This window comes from Odocoileus virginianus, chromosome 34, assembly GCF_023699985.2.
Source record: "Odocoileus virginianus isolate 20LAN1187 ecotype Illinois chromosome 34, Ovbor_1.2, whole genome shotgun sequence".
NCBI lineage: Eukaryota > Metazoa > Chordata > Mammalia > Artiodactyla > Cervidae > Odocoileus > Odocoileus virginianus.
The window spans coordinates 8,670,880-8,688,788 of record NC_069707.1 but is presented as its reverse complement, the minus strand read 5'-3'; the positions used below and the strand labels follow the sequence as shown (position 1 = coordinate 8,688,788).

Below are 17,909 nucleotides of genomic sequence, written 5' to 3'. Positions count from 1 at the left end.
GAGGGGCCCTCCCCAGCGGCCTGGAAGCAAGGCCTGCCAGGGCTGCCCACCCCTTCACCGGCCCGCGCCCCCTTCCCGGGCCCCTGTCCCTTTCCCAGCCCTGCACGCCCCCTCCCCCTCCCCCGGCGCGGCCCCTCGCCCCGGCCCCTCCCCTCGGCGAGCCGCTTCCGCGCACGTGACCGGGCCGCGCGTCGCGCTCCGGCGAGTCTCCGGGAGCCGGCGCACCCCGCGCCGCTGTCCCTCCGGCTCCGGCTGCCGCGGCCGCAGTGAGCGCCCCGAGCCCGCCCGGCGCCGAGGGCCGCGCCGCCGCGATGGAACCGTGAGTGCCGGCCCGGGCGAGGGGTACGGGGTTGCGGGGCGGGGAGTCCCTGGGGCCCCCGGGCCCGGAGTTGGGGCTCCTCTGTCCGGTTCCAGGAGGCCGGCCGCGGGACCCCCGCCCACGTGGAGCCCGGGGGCCCGGGGAGGGCGCGCCGCCCGCGCTTCGTGCGGGGCACTCGGCGCAGGGGCTGCTCCAAGGACCTGCGGGCCGGCTGGAGTTGGCGTCGGAGACGGGGTCAGCGTTCCAGGGCGGGACTCGGCCCGAGCGCAGCGCAGGAAGGCCCAGCTCGCCCCGGGGAGCCGGGTGCCTCCGTCTTTCCCCAGGGCAGCGCCATGCAGATGGCTGAGCAGTGCCTTGTCCCCCCAGTGGAGCCCCTGCCAGGCCTTCCCGCTGCAAAGGCGGCCCCTGCCCTGGGCCGAGGCCCTGTTCATGCCTGTCCAAGCGCCAGGTAGAGGGCGGGGGCTCCGTGGGCTCTTTGATGATGCTGCCACGTTGGGAGCTCTCTGCAAGCCTCTTTAGATGTGCGGGACACGAGGCTTACGAGTTTTACAGTCTGCTGACTTCAGGCTTATTACTTCTGTGAAGTGAAGGGGTTTTAATGAGTGAAAAAACCTGTTCACGGCCTCACAGACGCCGTCCCTGAAGCTTGCAGCTGACGCCACAGTCGGCTGGGTGTCCTCAGGGGACATCTGGAAAAGGAGGAGAATTAGAAGTTCTAGCACTTGAGTAGCAAAGGGTGGCGAGAAGGGGGTCCCGGCATCTGTGATGGGAGGCTTGGAGGGCAGGTCCCCACAATCGAAGGCTGCCCTGAGACTGTGAGAGCGTCTCTGTGTGTCTGAGGTTTTAGAGGCTGAAAGGCTTGCAGTGCACTTCTGCTCATTTCTCTGTGGACATAGAGACGCAGGATCTGGGCGTGTTGCCTGAATGCAAACACATGTGTTGCAAGGATAGGTTTTTCCTCCTACTTGTGTAGAAGTTTCTGACCTGATCACTTTAGCTCAACACGGGAAACCTGACTCGCATACAATATTAGTCCCAGATGGGTGTTTGAAAGGTCTCCTTTTAATTGAACCCCAGAGGGAGGTAGGTACCAGTACTGCCTCTGCCCAACTCTGGGGGCAATATTCATTTGTGAAGTGAAAAGTGAAAGTGTTAGCTGCTCAGTCCTGTCCAACTCTGTGACCCCTTGGACTGTAGCCCGCCAGGCTCCTCTCTCCATGGGATTTCCCAGCCAAGAATATTGGAGTGGGTTGCCATTTCTTCCTCCAGGGGATCATCCCGACTCAGGGATCAAACCCACCTCTCCTGCACTGCAGGCAGATTCTTTTCCATCTGAGCCACCAGGCAAGTCTAGTTATGTGAACAGCACTTCTGGGAACACTGAAATTGTGACCCTGTGGCCGAGTGACAAGTGGCATGCTGAGGTCCCCACGTACTGGATCTCCCTGGGCCCACACAGTGCAGCAGCCCGAGTCTTAGAGTCGCTCCCCTGTGGAGGGTCGGCCACCAGATGCTGTCCTGTCGAGCAGGGGGCCCAGGATTGCTCATACAGAGGTCAGCTGGCCACCATCGTCCAACGCTCAGAACGGCGCAGACCTGCAAGTGAGAAAAAGTCTTTGGCAACATAAAAATCCTACCCTCTGGCTGTATTGGCCTCGTTCTCTGCCTTTGAGTTTTGCTATTTGACGAAGATGCCCTGCTCACTTCAGCCTCTGGCCCACCATCTCCTTGAGACCTGACACCATGCCTTCCATTAAGTTGCAGAGTTCTGATGGAAAGATATTCGAAGTTGATGTTGAAATTGCAAAACAGTCTGTGACCATCAAGACTACATTGGAAGATTTGGGAATGGGTGATGAAGGAGATGATGATCTAGTCCCCTTGCCAAATGTTAATGCAGCAATATTAAAAAAGGTCATTCAGTGGTGCACCCACCACGAGGATGACTCTCCTCCTCCTGATGGTGTGAAAACAAAGAAAAACGACCAGATGATATACCTGTTTGGGATCAAGAATTCCTGAAAGTTGACCAAGGTACACTATTTGAGCTTATATTGGCAACAAACTACTTAGATATTAAAGGTTTGCTTGATGTTACCTGCAAGACTGTTGCTAATATGATCAAGGGGAAAACTCCTGAGGAGATTCAAAAGACGTTCAATATCAAAAATGATTTTACTGAAGAAGAGGAAGCCCACATACGCAAAGAGAACCAGTGGTGTGAGGAGAAGTAAAATTTCGTGTCTGACGCTGTAACACTGTAAGGATTATTTCAAATGCTAGTTGCACTGCTTTGCTTATAATTGTTAATATTAGAAAAACAGGCAATAAATGCAAGTCAATTGTATTAGCAGAATGTTGTCCTCATTGCACATGTAGTTTCAGTACAGTTCCCGAATTTATGGCCCAGTTTCTTCTAGTATGATCAAAAGTTTCTTATCTTTGCTCTGAATAAAATTGAACTGTGGGTTCCCTATGGAAAGTGGCATTTTGGGCTTTCCCTTTTTGTAAAGCAATTTCTGCCTTGTTTATTGTCCAGTTAATTTTAGTTTAGTGACTTTTAAACTTGGCATTGTAAATAAAGCAACTTGCAAAAAAAAAAATCCTACCCTCCAAAAACGCCTGGAAGTCTAAAGCACATACAGGGCTCCAGTGCCTGGTGGAGTCAAAGTGCTCGTGTTGGTACATATGACGAGGAATCCACGGCACCAAAGGTGAAAAGTGACAGGCGCAAGAGGAGAAGCCGGGAACCAAGAGTGGGCTGGGGGAGACTGGGAGCGAACAGGGCGGCTGCAGGAGCAGGCTTCCGGGCGGTGGGGGGGGATTCCTGCGGGGCTGTTGCCCTGACCGCTCTGCTCAGGGGCGGCCCAGCCTGTTCTTTTCAAAAGGTCAGGAGAGGTTGCCATCCAAACCAGTCAGAAAAAAGAGAGTTCCCAGTTCTAAAAGCTTTATGCTTAAGTTTCCTGCAAGCACATTTCTTTTCTGGTAGTACTGGGGACGTGAGAGGTGCTGGGAGTTAAGTAGGGGCCGGGGGAGGGCGTGTCTCAGTTTATTGCTAAAAGTGACTAACAGGAACACCTGTTTGAGCTGCAAGGTCCCAAGTGGCTGAGATTTCTCAGGTTCATTTGTTGCTTTGCTCTGACACAGGCGTTTTCTCTGACGGTTTCCATCAGGTCACCTCTTGTGTGTCTCGATTGGCATTTATGGCCAGTTTTTGAAGAGTGTATTTTGCAAGTCTCCTTCCGCCTGGGTGCATTTAAACGTAGGAAAAAAAAAAAAAGTGTTATTCAGGCTTCTGCAGCAGCAAGCGGGTGGTACAGGGGAGCCCTGCGGTGGTGGCTGTGTCCCAGGTCTTCTGAGGGTCCTGGGGCCCTAGGGGACAGCAGACCTGGGTGCGTGTCCTGTTCGTTCAGCTGTAGAGCTGTTTAGATTTGCATCCCTTACTTAGGACAGGCTCTTTTCTGAACCGGAAGGATCTCTAGAACTAGCGAAGGATGACAGAGTGTTTACCATGTGTCAGGTGCCCATGTGGCGTTTTGTATTTGTCACTCCACGTAACCCTCATTGCCTCCCTTCCTGTCGAGAAGTTTCTCTTATCCCAGTTTTCCAGATGAGGAAACTGAGGCACAGCAGGGAAGCCCAGGCGGTTTTCTCCAGGTCACCGAGGACGAAAGCCCGGGAGTGGGCCCCAGGGCCCACGGTCTTGGGGCTCATGCACCCAGCTTCAGTCACAGCTGGCCCTGACCGAGCATTCGCAAGGTTCCCCGTCGTAACTCACCTCATTATCACAGCAGCCCACGGCAGCGGGGTCCCTCAGTTTCCTGAATTTTACAGTTCAGGAATTAGAGGCTCCGGGAGGTGACGTGGTTCCCCCCAGATTGCCCTGCTGGTCGGTGGGGCACGGGCCTTCCAGCCTGCAGAGCCTGAGCTCTTAACTGCTGGGCTGGGGGCTGCTTCCTTGCTCTGTTTGCTGTGGGAGGGGTATTCGATGTCCTGACGAACACGCTCTTGGGTGTGTGTCCCTGGGCCTGGCAAGCAAGGATACACGTGAATTCGTGGCTCCTTGAGCAGCTTGGAACATCATTCATCAGAATACATTTTGACTCTCTTGGGCCTTTAATATCTGCCTAATGGCCTTTTGGAATAAGGATAATGTTTTTGTGATGTATCAAGTTGGCTGATTGAAATTTCAGAATTCTTGGGGCTTCCCTGGCGGTCCAGTGACTGGGACTCTGTTCCCCCAGTGCAGGGGGCCTGTGTCAGGGAACTAGATTCCACATGCTGTGAATAAGCATTCGTATGCGCTAACTAAGAGCTGGCACAGCCAAATAAGTAAATAAAAATATTTTTTTAAAAATTTAAGAATTCTTATTCTCCTTCTCCAAGCCCATTAAATGATGGGTTATTTAAAGTGGAGAGTTTGGTGAGGCTGCCGTAGAGTGGTGGGTCTCCTTTCTGCTTCTGACCTTGTGGGTTCAAATCCCACCTCCGTGTCCTGCTGACTGGGACCTTGGTGGGTATATACTCTCCCCAGCCTCTGCTCTCCCATCTGTAAACTGGGCTGATGATTCCTGTCTCACAGGGGGACACCTGGCCGGGTACCAGGTAGGTGTTTAGGGAATACACCTCATGCCTTTCCTGCAGTTGGGGGGGAGGGGGCTGATCCAAAGGAGGGACAATTACACAGTCAATCTTCAGTGATATCAGGAGGATGAAAACTGAGGTTTTTGGTTTTTGTTTTCTTTTTAAGAAAAAGTAGAGGGTAGGGCAGAAGCACAACCATTCCTATTCATAACGCAGTTGAGTCCCTCCTCTGTGCTTACCACACTCTTCTGAGAGTTTCACTTTTGTCTCTCTCCCTGTGGGTATTATTCTGCCCGCCTCTGATTTTCGGACTGATGCCCCAAGAGGTTAGCTGTTTGCCCACCCAGCGACTGCCTAGGAAGTGGGGAAGCCAGGATTTGAACCCAGCCTAACAGGCGCCAGGCTGGCCCTTTGGGCCCTGGGAGATGAGACCACTTTTTGATACAGATTGTGAGAAAAATGAAATCTTAACTGAAACACGAGAACTGGCCGAGAGATGGAACATCCCTTTCCACCGCCCAGATTCTACATTTCTAATTCTACAGTGGGAAACCTGGGTATATGGTGAGCAAATAGCATTATTTGTAATCCTGAAGCAGCTTTAGTCTTTATTTACCCACTGTGCCGTAACTCGACGAGCTGAGCAAAGACAGGGACTTCTTTGGTGTCACAGAGATGCGTCAGAGCTGGACAGGTTCCGTGATGGCATCTTCTGGGACAGAAGTCTGCAGGCTGAATGTACATCAGGGCTGACTTTGGCTCTCATGCGGAGAAAATGTGACTGAGCCCCTGCAGCTTCTGGGGCTGTTTCTGCCGGCTGCGTGCCGGCCACCCTGGGGGGCCCTTGTCCCCGCAGAAGCCGCGGTGCTCCCTCCCCCCCACCCCCTCTCCGCATCGCTGAGAGACGCACCCTGAAGCGTTTTCTCGCTCACTCAGGTGCTGTCCACCGCCTGGCTCTCTGCCCCAGCCGATAAAGAGGCTCATTGAGTGCTCGCCTCCCCCGAGGTTTCTTTCTAGTGCTGTCTTATTAACTCTTATGAGGCCTGCGTGGGAAGGAGAAGTGCTTAGTGGGCAAAGGAGCCTTGGCCGCCGGCCGCTCAGGAGTGCCTGGCGGCCCTGACGGGGGCCGGGCTTGTCCGCTGGCCGAGGGTGCCCCGGGGCAGGCCCTGGCTGGGAACTGCCTTGGCCAGTTCGCTGATGCCGAGGGCAAAGGTCAGAGCCACCAACGCCTTAGAGAAAGGAGTCACACGTTGATAATTAACATAGCAGGGAAATAATGAGAACCCGGGGGAAGCCAGGGAAACACCTGCCATCTGTGAGGCACAGTAGTGGAAACCCTGAGGGCAGTGGGGATCTCTGGGGGGGTTTCGGGGGGTCTGCAGACGGCTGTCACCCACGGGGAAATCCGGGGACAGGCGTGTGTCCTGCCCCCCCCGTCCTGCAGGGGGAGACGGCTGCTTCCTCAGAGCAGCCAGTGGAGAGGGGGAGCCTCCCGGGAGCCAGGACCTCAGCGGGTCCGGGAGGGTGGGGGCTGGAGGGAGGGGCCGGGCGGTGGCCTGGGGGACGGACGTCATCCTCGATGGCAGTGCATGGGCAGTGCCCCGGCGCCGGGGACCGCCGGGCACCGACTCACGGTCGGAAAGGGCCGCCCAGGTGCCTTGAACTGGGAGGTTTCCACGTCTCCATGACTGCCTTGAAGTTTTGGTTTTCATTTTGGTTTGTTTTTAGGGTGTGGGTATCAGCAGGAAGCTTTTGATTCCGATAAAATATGTCATGAAAAGTGGCTGACACAACATGGCGGGGGGGGGGGGGGTCTGGAGTTTGAGGCGGGGACGTCCAGGGCTAATCTGATGGCTCTGGGGACCCGGGTGTCTCCATCTTTCTGTTCCCACATCCTAATCTGTGGGCGGCACCCACCCTCTTAGGTGGGGTGGTAACAGGCAGTGACTCCCCTCAGTCATGGGCCCTGAAGGCAGGCAGCGCCCCGCTGGTTGCCCTCAGGCTCGGGGCCAGCAGAGAGGGAGGCTGGAAAGGGGAGCGTCTGGCATTTTCAGCCTCTGTTCTGGGGGCGCTCATCTCGCCGTCGGGACCAGGTTGGGAGGCGGGCACTGGATGGTCCTGCGAAGACAGTGGGTATGGCTTCCACCCCACCCTGAAGAAGATCCCTTCCTCCCGTGGCCTGGGTCCCAGCAGACACACCCCGAGGCGTGTCACACGCATGCCCCGCGAGTCGTGAGGTGCCTGGCTGTCACCGTGAGCGACAGGGGAGTTGCCGTAGGACTTCCCATGCGAGGGGATGGGGGGAGCAGAGCTGGGGGCGGGGGGCGCTGAGGGCGGTTCCAGGATGACCGGGGCTGCGCTGACCTGGGAAGCCGGCAGAGGCTCAGCCCACCCAGTGAGAAGGGCCCGGTCTCCTGTATCTTGAGGGTTTTGTGGACGCGTTGACGGTGGGGAGCGAGGCAGAGACTCCAGAGGCTTCTGGCCTCAGCAGTCTGGTTGGAGCTGCCCGTTCCCGAGGCGGGGAGACTGCAGGGCCTCCATGGGAGGCCAGGGTCCGGCGCTCAGCACAGCACCCCTGAGGCGCCCACCCAGCGTCAGCGTGGAGACACCGCAAAGGCGTTCCGTCCAGGCCGAGACAGGACCGTGCATGTGCTCGCCCCTGAAGCATGCTGCTCTCACCTGGGAAGTCAGAGCTGAGAGGAGGGGCGGGAGCGGCTTCGAGGGGCCCCAGTCAGGTGAAGAGTGCTCACCCAGGAGAGCCCTGTAGGACGGGTGTCCCGCCATTTCTTCTTCCTGGGAATGGAGGTCTCCACAAACTCCCCTTCCTTGGAAATGTGATGAATATGCATGGTGGAGGGGAGGCAGGGCTCACCATCATGTGGATTAAATCTGCAATTTTGGGTCTTGGCTTTCCAAGAAGGGGATTTGTAGGTTCTCTAGGAAATATGTCTGTGATATCGTAAATCACCTGTGAAACAGATTTAATTTAGAAGGGACCCAGAGAGTCCCAAGCTGGCGCTGACAGTCTGTTCCATCACATTGGAAAGGTCTTCCAAGGGTGGAGGGGCTCCATAGAGACCAGGATTTTTGAGAGAAAGAGTGTGTGTGTGTGTGTGTGTGTGTGTGTGTGTTAGATGCCTGAGTGTGTAAAGATACACGGACCCAGAGAGGAAGACTGATGTATGGGTCCCCTCAAGAGAAGAAAAGGAGAGACATGGTCAGGAGCCAGCAGGGTTTTGTAGGAAGTCTTCCTGCCCTGCTTATCGAGGTAGAAGACTTCATCTGTGGCTGCACTTGACCCGGCCAGGGTTCATGGGGAAACAGGAGCCGGTTCCCCGCTCCCGAACCTCTCACCACCAAGTGGAGGGAACCAATGAACACTTTGGAGAAAGCTAATAAAAGTTGAGTTGATCAGATGTTTTCTGAGTGTGTACCGTGTGTCTGTCTGGTGTCTGTACAGTCGACTGATGCTTTATCTTCAGGCCCTCAGGCCTGTAGTGCTGACCACGTGTGCTGTAGTGGTTTAATAGCCTGGGCAGCCGCAAGTGATGGAGAAGCAGGAGAAAGCTTCACGGAGAAGGTGGGACACAGAGGTGAACCATGAATGCTGGGTCAGATTCGGATAGCAGGGAGAAAAGAGCATTTCAGATCGGGAGAGCAGTACATGAATGGGCTCATCTGGTGTCTGGCTTGATCTCATTGGGAAGCTTTATAGAACTTAAGCCCTAAATCCTGGAGTCTGACGCTTGTGTTTGAACTCTGTCTCTGCTTGGTAAAGAATCTGCCTGCATTGCAGGAGACCTGGGTTGCATCCCAGGCTTGGGAAGATCCCCTGGAGAAGGGAAAGGCTGCCCACTCCAATATTCTGGCCTGGGGAATTCCATGGGTTCAGAAAGAGTTGGACACGACTGAGCGACTTTGACTTTCTCTTTCTGCGTTGAGATCCAGGGCCAGTCACCTGCCTCAGCCTGAACATTCTCATCTGTGAAATGGGACTGTTAATAGTCCCTACCTCAGAAAGCAGCTGCGATGACTAAGGGAGGTAGTAATTCTTGTAGGATACATGCAAGGTGGTAGGAATTTAGGGAAGGATTGGGGGGACCCTCGAAAGCCATAACAAGGAGTTTAAACAGTCGAGTTGGCTGTGGGAGCCACATAGGCCTTCTGTGCAGGGGTAGCATGTTAATGGTGCTGTGATACCCACAGAGGAAGACGCACCAGGAAGACTGCTGGAGGCTCATGTGGGAGGGGACGAGGGCCTGGACTGCGAGGCTGGCGTGCAGGGAGCAGAGAGGAGCAGGAGGAAGCGAGGCATCACCTCTTCCGGGCTGGCTGTGCAGGGTAAACCTCTTCCGGGCCAGAGGTGCGGGATGAAGGAGAGACAGGCAGCGAGGTGAACCCAGGGCTTCCGGATGTGGGGCTGGAGAACGGCGGGAGGCAGGAAACTGGCCATAGAAGCCGTTTTCCTTGATGCCATTTTAGTTTTTTTCATTGGTTCAATTTCAGACCTCTGGATTGTGAAGTGATGTAGGACTTCCAAGATGTTTTGGGAGCCATAGTTCCTGAGTGGGTTCCAGGGCAGGCAGGAGGTTGGGGACCATCCCAGGGGCAGGAGGACTGTCAGAGAGAAAGCAGGAGATCTGTGGTAGGCGCCCGAGGGTCCGCAGCATGGGGTCCTGAATCCGGGCCCAAGAGTTTCCAGAAGTGGGTGGGCAACCGTGGAGCAGGAGGGTCTGAGGCCTTATCTGTTTTCTTCTTTTCTGCACCGCTTTCTGCCCTCTGAGCAGAGACCCGCCCGCTGGTGGCCTGGTCACAGGACTGCGGGCCGTCTGCTCATTGGTTCGTGCCCAGCTGTGGGCAGGTTTAGGCTTTAACTTGACTGTGGGGACGTGTGGGCAGTTCAGCAGGGAGGTGGGATGGGCAGAGGGACCCTTGGGTACCTGGCCAGGGCAGGAGGCCCGGAGGCACAGAGCCCGAGATGCTGGGTGGCTTCAGGGGGCGGTGGTCCAGGCGGGTCACCTGACTCCTCACCCCGTGTTTCTCCCACCTCGTGGTGGCGTCTTGGAGTTCTCTGGACTGGGGTTAGTAGTGCGGGCCGGCAGGCTGTCCCCGGCATCTCAGGAGTCTCCGGGTTCTGGGTGAGCTGCTTCAAAGTGTTCAGGGACACATGGAGAGCAGGCTGGTGGAGGGGGGCACGTCATCAGCCTGTCCTTGGTCTGGGCAGTATCCCCCAGCCCAGGACACCAGAGCCGTCACATCCCCCCAGCGTGAGGTGAGGGCCTGCCACAGGGGAAGTGGGGAGCAGAGAGACGTGAGGCCTGGAGCCCAGCCCATTCCTTGCAAACCCAGGTCAGCTGGGCTGGTTGTGCAATGCCATTTGCTCACCCTGGGGGCTTATTTTGCCTCCTCCGTGTCTTTTTTCTGTCCGGGTGGGTGAGACTTGATTACCGAGCTAGGAAAATAGCTAATAAATTGGATTGAAGTGGAAAGGGAAACGGCAGATCTATACTGAGTCCCCAAGGAGAAAATTGGAAGCAAACCCACAGTGGTCTGTGTACTGCAGGCACTTCAGCCTTCTCACCTGCTGAGGAACTGTGCTTTTATAGTAAATCACTAATAATGCATCTTATTGATGATATGCTTTAAAAATCAAGCATTAAATATAACTATTCTTATTCTGTTTTCCTCTGCTTAGAGGTCATCTATTCTGAGCTGCTGGAAGGCCCTTGGCGCCCTCAGAGTGCCTGAGGGCAGCGGGCGGGGGTGAGGGGGGTGTGTATGCCATGGGTGACTTTATGTATTTCTTTAAAAAACTTCAGGCATACAGCAAAGTGGTGAAGACAGTGCAGGGTGTTTCTGCACACCCTCCGCCAGGCTCCCTGCGTGTCACCATCCAGCATGTTTGTCAGAGCTCCAGTCCCCACTGGGGCTGTCGCGTTAACATCTGAGCATGTCTGCACGTCCCCCAGCATCCAGTCCATGTAGCTTTGTGCACTGTTATGAGCATAGAGGGCTTCCCAGGTGGTGCTAGTGGTAAAAAATCCGCCTACCAATGCAGGAGATATAAGAGATGTGAATTTGATACCTGGGTCGGGAAGATCCCCTGGAGGAGGGCATGGCAATCCCCTCCAGTATTCTTCCATGGAGAATTCCATGGACAGAGGAGCCTTGCGGGCTGCAGGCCATGGGATTGCAAAGAGTCAGACACGACTGAGTGACTGAGCACACACACATGAGTGTGTGAATGCCAAGTGCACCTGCGATGAAGTCTTCCCTCTACAGGGTACGCTGAGGCCTCTCATGAGGCGGGGCGGGGTGGGGTGGTGCATGTGACCCAGGAGACCGTCAGGACTGCCGAGGGCAGAGCTGTGGCATCTCGGGCAAGAATCTGCCATCTCTCGGTTTCCCCGCCTGCAAATCCAAGGACTTCCTCGCTGAGCTTGTGTCTGGCTCTATTAGTGTAAGGCTTTCAGGCCTCTTATTATCCTTAGGATCCCAAAGTTGAGTTGGGATCAGGCCACTTAGTTCACAAGCTCTCACTTCCCATACCCACCGGGGTTGTTTGTGGTTCAGCTTTCACACCCGAGTCCCAGATGGGAAGACACCTGTTCCTTCATTTCTTTGCTGGCCACCCCATCTGAAAGTTCACTCGCCCAGGCCTGGCAGGCCCCGCAGGAGAGTGCTGACTCAATGTCAGCAGAGCTACGTCAGAGGGACTCGGGTCCCTTTGCCCTGGGAGGCCACCCAGATGCGTTCCCTGCCAGCTGTGGCCTTGGACCTGCAAGGGAGAGGGGGTGTGTGTGCTCACAACTGTGAACTTAATAAAGAGCAAACAACCTTCCCTCCTTTCCTGGTTCAGAGCCTGAGTCTCCTCCTCCAGGGGGGTGTGTCATCACTGGCCTGCCCTGAAGGCATGAGAAATTCCTTCCTGCTTCCTCAGCTCCTTGGGCCAGGAAACAGTGGGCCATAAAAAGAACAGTGGAAGCAAAGCAAAATGGAAAACCCCAGAGGCTCTGATCTCTCCGGGCTTCAGGGTCTCGGGGTGGGGGGCAGCCTCCCCTTTGGGTCAGGGTCCTTGGAGCCTGCCACGCCCTGAGTATTTAAGTCCCGTCTTTCACAGATTCTTCAGTTGGCCAGCCCCTGATGTAGGGAGTTCTAGAAGAGACATGATGCAACATAGTTTTGGAAGTTTTGGCCACAGCAATCAGAGCAGGAAAGGAAATAACAGGAATCCAGATTGGAAAAGAAGAAGTAAAACTCTCACTGTTTGCAGATGACATGATCCTCTACATAGAAAACCCTAAAGACTCCACCAGAAAATTACTATAGCTAATCAATGAATATAGTAAAGTTGCAGGATATAAAATTAACACACAGAAATCCCTTGCATTCCTATACACTAACAATGAGAAAACAGAAAGAGAAATTAAGGAAACAATTCTATTCACCATTGCAACAAAAAAAATAATTACGAATATATCTACCTAAAGAAACAAAAGACCTATATATAGAAAACTATAAAACACTGGTGAAAATCAAAGAGGACACAAATAGATGGAGAAATATACTGTGTTCATGGATCAGAAGAATCAATATAGTGAAAATGAGTATACTACACAAAGCAATATATAGATTCAATGCAATCCCCATCAGGCTACCAACGGTATTTTTCAGAGAACTAGAACAAATAATTTCACAACTTGTATGGAAATACAAAAAACCTCGAATAGCCAAAGCAATCTTGAGAAAGAAGAGTGGAACTGGAGGACTCAACCTGCCTGACTTCAGGCTCTACTACAAAGCCACAGTCATCAAGACAGTATGGTACTGGCACAAAGACAGAAATATAGATCGATGGAACAAAATAGAAAGCCCAGAGATAAATTCACGCACCTACGGACACCTTATCTTTGACAAAGTAGGCAAGAATATGCAGTGGAGAAAAGACAGTCTCTTTAACAAGTGGTCCTGGGGAAACTGGTCAACCACTTGTAAAAGAATGAAACTAGAACACTTTCTAAAGCCACACACAAAAATAAACTCAAAATGGATTAAAGATCTAAACATAAGATCAGAAACTGTTAAACTCCTAGGGGAAAACATAGGCAAAACACTCTCCGACATAAACCACAGAAGGATCCTCTATGACCCACCTCCCAGAATATTGGAAATAAAAGCAAAAATAAACAAATGGGACCTGATTAAAATTAAAAGCTTCTGCACAACAAAGGAAACTATAAGCAAGGTGAAAAGACAGCCTTCAGAATGGGAGGAAATAATAGCAAATGAAGCTACGGACAAAGAATTAATCTCAAAAATATACAAGCAACTCCTGCACCTCAATTCCAGAAAAATAAAAGATGCAATCAAAAAGTGGGCCAAAGAACTAAACAGACATTTCTCCAAAGAAGACATACAGATGGCTAACAAACACATGAAAAGATGCTCAACATCACTCATTATCAGAGAAATGCAAATCAAAACCACAATGAGGTACCACTTCACACCAGTCAGAATGGCTGCTATCCAAAAGTTACAGTCAATAAATGCTGGAGAGGGTGTGGAGAAAAGGAAACCCTCTTACACTGTTGGTGGGAATGCAAACTAGTACAGCCACTATGGAGAACAGTGTGGAGATTCCTTAAAAAACTGGAAATAGAACTGCCATGTGACCCAGCAATCCCGCTGCTGGGCATACACACTGAGGAAACCAGAATGGAAAGAGACACGGGTACCCCAATGTTCATCGCAGCACTGTTTACAATTTAGAAAGATGGTAATGATAACCCTGTATACGAGACAGCAAAAGAGACACAGATGTATTGAACAGTCTTTTGGACTCTGGGAGAGGGCAAGGGCAGGATCTTATGGGAGAATGGCATTGAAACATGTATATTATCATATGTGAAATGAATCACCAGTCCAGGTTCGATGCATGAGACAGGGTGCTCAGGGCTGGTGCACTGGGATGACCCAGAGGGATGGGATGAGGAGGGAGATGGAAGGGGGGGTTCAGAATGAGGGACACATGTACACCCATGGAGGATTCAAGTCAGTGTATGGTAAAACCAATACAATATTGTAAAGTAAAGTAATAAATTAAAAAATAAAAGACATGATGACCTTTCACACCACCGTTTGTTTGTGACAGATGAAGAAAGGAGGGATGAATAAGAGGCGCTAAAGGAATGAGTGTTAGGATGGACCCTCGGGATGGGACGGCTTTCCTGTTGGCATAAATCACGGACACCTGCAGGCGGCTTGCCAAGTCGCTTCAAACCCAGACCCCACAGTGAAGGCCAGGCCAGGCTTCACCCTGACGGGTGAGGTCAGCGAGGGGTGTCAGCCTGAGAGGGACCCTGGACAGGAAGCCCAAAGCCGGGGGCTGGCTGGAAGATGAGGTAGACACGTGATGCTGGGGGTGCCTGGAACCACCCGGTAGGTGGTCCCTGCGCTGGTCCAGGCTTGATCCTGGCAGCTGATAGTCCCCATGCGAGGAGTTAGGGCCTCCTGGTCTGGGCTCGGCTCTGGCTGCTGGAGGTAGGGGAGTGGAGGAGGTCAGCCTCCTGTGTCTGTGACCTGGTCCGCGTGCCCCGAGTGGACTTCGAGATATATCCTCCCCTCATGAAGGTGGGTTTTGCCTGGGGGCCCTGCAGCTTGGGTGGCGGGGACCCTCCCCCATGCCCTGCTGGGCCCAGAACACACCGAATGGCCCCCAGCCTGGCCGTGGTCACTGAGGTTATTGGGACAGTTTGGTGAACCAGGTCGCCTGGTCTGTGGCTCCCAGGTGGTGGGGGAGGCCCTCACCCTGCCGCCCCTCACCCCGGCTTCTCCCCGCAGGCTGGCGCCCATGCGGCTCTACACGCTCTCCAAGCATCACTTCGTCCTGGTGTTCGTCGTCTTCTTCGTGTGCTTTGGCCTGACCGTCTTCGTTGGGATCAGAGGTGAGGAGCAGTTGTTCTTGTTTTTTGAAGTATAATTGATTTATAATCTTGAGTGAGTTTCTGCTGTTCAGGAAAGTGATCTGGCTATACATATATATATGTATTCTTTTTCATGTTCTTCTCCCTAATGGTTTATCACAAGACATTGAATATAGTTCCATGTGCTGTATGGTAGGGCCTTGTTTGTCTATCCTGTATGTTATAATTTGCCTCTGCTGACCCCAAACTCCCAACCTGACTCTCTCATGCCTCCCCTCCCCGCCTCGGCCACCACAAGTCTGTTCTCTGTATCTGTGACTGTTTCTGTTTTGTAAATGAGTTTGTGTCATGTTTTAGAGTCCACATAGAAGTGATATCGTACCGTCTTTGTGTTTCTCTTTCTGATTTACTTCACTCAGTATGATTATCTCTAGGTCCATCCATGTAGCTGCACATGACATCATTTCATTCTTTTTTTGTGGCTGAGTAGTATTCAGTTGTAGATATGTACCACATCTTTATCCATTCATCTGTCGCTGCGCATTTAGGTTGTTTGCATGCCTGGCTATTGTAAATAGAGGTGCGTGTATCTTTTTGAATGATAGTTTTGTCCCAATATAAGCAGAAGAGTGGGATTGCGCTGGGTCATATAGCAACTCTATATTTAGTCTTGAGAAACCTCTGTACTGTTCTCCATATGAATTTACATTCCCACCCACAGTGTAGGAGGGTTCCCTTTTCTCCACACCCTCTCCAGCATTATTTGTAGATGTTTTAATGCCGGCCATTCTAACCAGTGTGAAGTGGGAACATCATTGTAGTTTTGATTTTCATTTGTCTAGTAATTAGCAATGTTGAGCACCTTTGCCTGGGCCTGTCAGCCATCTGTATGTCTTCTTTGGGCTTCCCTGTAGCTCAGATGGTAGCCCAGATCTGCCCACAATGCAGGATACCCGGGTTTGATCCCTGGGTCAGGAAGATCCCCTGGAGAAAAGAATGGCTACCCATTCCAGTATTCTTGCCTGGAGAATTCCATGGACGGAGAGGAGCCTGGCGGGCTACAGTCCATGGAATCGCAGAGAGTCAGACACGACTGAGCGACTTAGACCTTTTCTGTCTTCTTTGGAGAAATGTCTGTTTAGATCTTCTGCCCATTTTTTGTTTGGATTGGTTTATTTTTTTATTGAGTTGTATGAACTCCTTGTATATTTTGGAAATTAAGACCTTGTCAGTCAGATAATTTGCAAATATTTTCTCTCAGTTCATAGGTTGTCTTTTCATTTTGTTTGTAGTTTCCTTTGTTATGCAAAAGCTTGTAAGTTTGATTCGATCCCTTTTGTTTGTTTTTGCTTTTGTTTCTATTGCCTTGGGAGACTGACCTAAGAAAACATCGCTAAGATTTATGTCAGAGAATGTTTTTTGTTTTTTTTTCTTGTTTCCCTTTTTGTTTTCTTTTTTCTGTTTTTATTTATTTATTTATTTATTTGTCAGAGAATGTTTTGCCTATTCTCTTCTAGGAAATTTATGGTATCATGTCTTATATTTAAAATTTTAATTCATTTTGAGTTTATTTTTGTGTAGGATGTGAGGATGTGTTCCAACTTCACTGATTTATATGCGACTCTCCACTTTCCCAGCACCACTTGCTGAGGAGACTGTCTTTTCTCCATTGTATATTCATACTTGCCTCCCTTGTCAGAGGTCATTGACAGCAGGTGTCTGGGTTTATCTGTGGGCTCTTTACTCTGTTCCATTGATTCATATGTCTGTTTTTGTGCCAATACCACACTGTTTTGATTACTCTAATTTTATAGTATTGTCTGAAGTCTGGGAGGGTTATGCCTCCAGCTTTGTTCTTTTTCCTCAGGATTGCTTTGGCAGTTCTAGGTCTTTTATGGTTCTATATAAATTTTAGGATTATTTGTTCTAGTTGTGTGAAAATTGTTATGGGTAATTTGATAGAGATAGCATTAAATCAGTAGATTGCTTTGGTTAGTATGGCCATTTTGACAATATTTTTACAATCTACAACCATAGGACATTTTTCCATTTCTTTAAATCATCTTCAGTTTCCTTTACCAATGTTTACAATTCTCAGTGTACCAGTCTTTCACTTCCTTGGCCAAGTTTATTCCTAAGTATTTTATTTTTTTGATGTGATTTTTAAAAGGGATTTTTTTTTTTACTTTCCCTTTCTAATATTTCATTGATAGTGTAAATAAATGCAACTTATTTCTGTATGTTAATCTTGTATCCTGCTACCTTGCTGAATTTGTTTATCAGTTCTAATAGTTTTTATGTGCAATCCTTAGGGTTTTCTATATATAACATTATGTCATCTCTGTATAATGACATTTTACAATGACAGTTTTACCTCTTCTTTTCCAGTTTGGAGAAGTTTTGTTTTTCTTGTCCAACTGCTGTTGCTAGAACTTCTAATCCACTGTTGAATAGAAGTGGTGAGAGTGGGCATCCTTGTCTTGTTCCACATTTTAGCAGGAAAGCTTTCTGTGTTTTACCATTGAGTATTATGTTGACTGTGGGTTTATCATAAATAGCTTTTATTATGTTGAGGTAGGTTCCCTCTTTGCCCACTTTGACAAGAGTTTTTATCATGAGTAGATGTTGAGTTTTATCAAATGCTTTTTTCACATCTGTTGAGATGATCATGTGGATTTTATCTTTTATTGATATGGTGTTATCACATTGCGTGTTTTGAACCATTCTTTTGATGCTAGGATGAATCCCAATTGGTCATGGAGTATGAGCTTTTTTTTTATGCTGTTGGATTTGGTTTGTTAATATTTTTTTTGAGAATTTTTCTGTCTATATTCATCAAATATACTGGGCTGTAATTTTCTTTTTTGATAGTTTCTTTGTCTGGTTTTGGCATCAGGATGATGGTGTCCTCATAGAGTAAATTTGGGAAAGTTCCCTGAGATGAGGAGCAGTTTTTGGCCTTCTTATCATGTACAGTTACCTTGGTGCAGTGCATTCAGCTCAGCTTAGCTGTACCCACTTGCTCTCAGCCCCTGATGACCCCATCACGGAGGGCGACGCACAGAGGGCTGACCCTGGTCTTG

At 50.8% G+C, this 17,909-nt stretch overlaps 1 protein-coding gene and 1 pseudogene across 2 annotated transcripts in view; both read left to right on the top strand.

The window, feature by feature from the left end:
- TMEM181 (transmembrane protein 181) overlaps positions 1-17,909 on the top strand; it is a 62,825-nt gene that overhangs the window by 17,291 nt on the left and 27,625 nt on the right. Inside the window, exons 1-2 of one of the 2 annotated variants that reach the window (XM_020889355.2) lie at positions 186-319; positions 14,744-14,847. In XM_020889355.2, the coding sequence (XP_020745014.1) occupies positions 312-319; positions 14,744-14,847 (112 nt within the window). In that variant the 5' untranslated portion in view covers positions 186-311. Of the gene's footprint in view, positions 1-185; positions 320-14,743; positions 14,848-17,909 lie in introns of those variants that run through there. The other variant, XM_070461490.1, reaches the window with a different exon arrangement.
- Positions 401-2,666, top strand: LOC110134694 (S-phase kinase-associated protein 1 pseudogene; annotated as a pseudogene).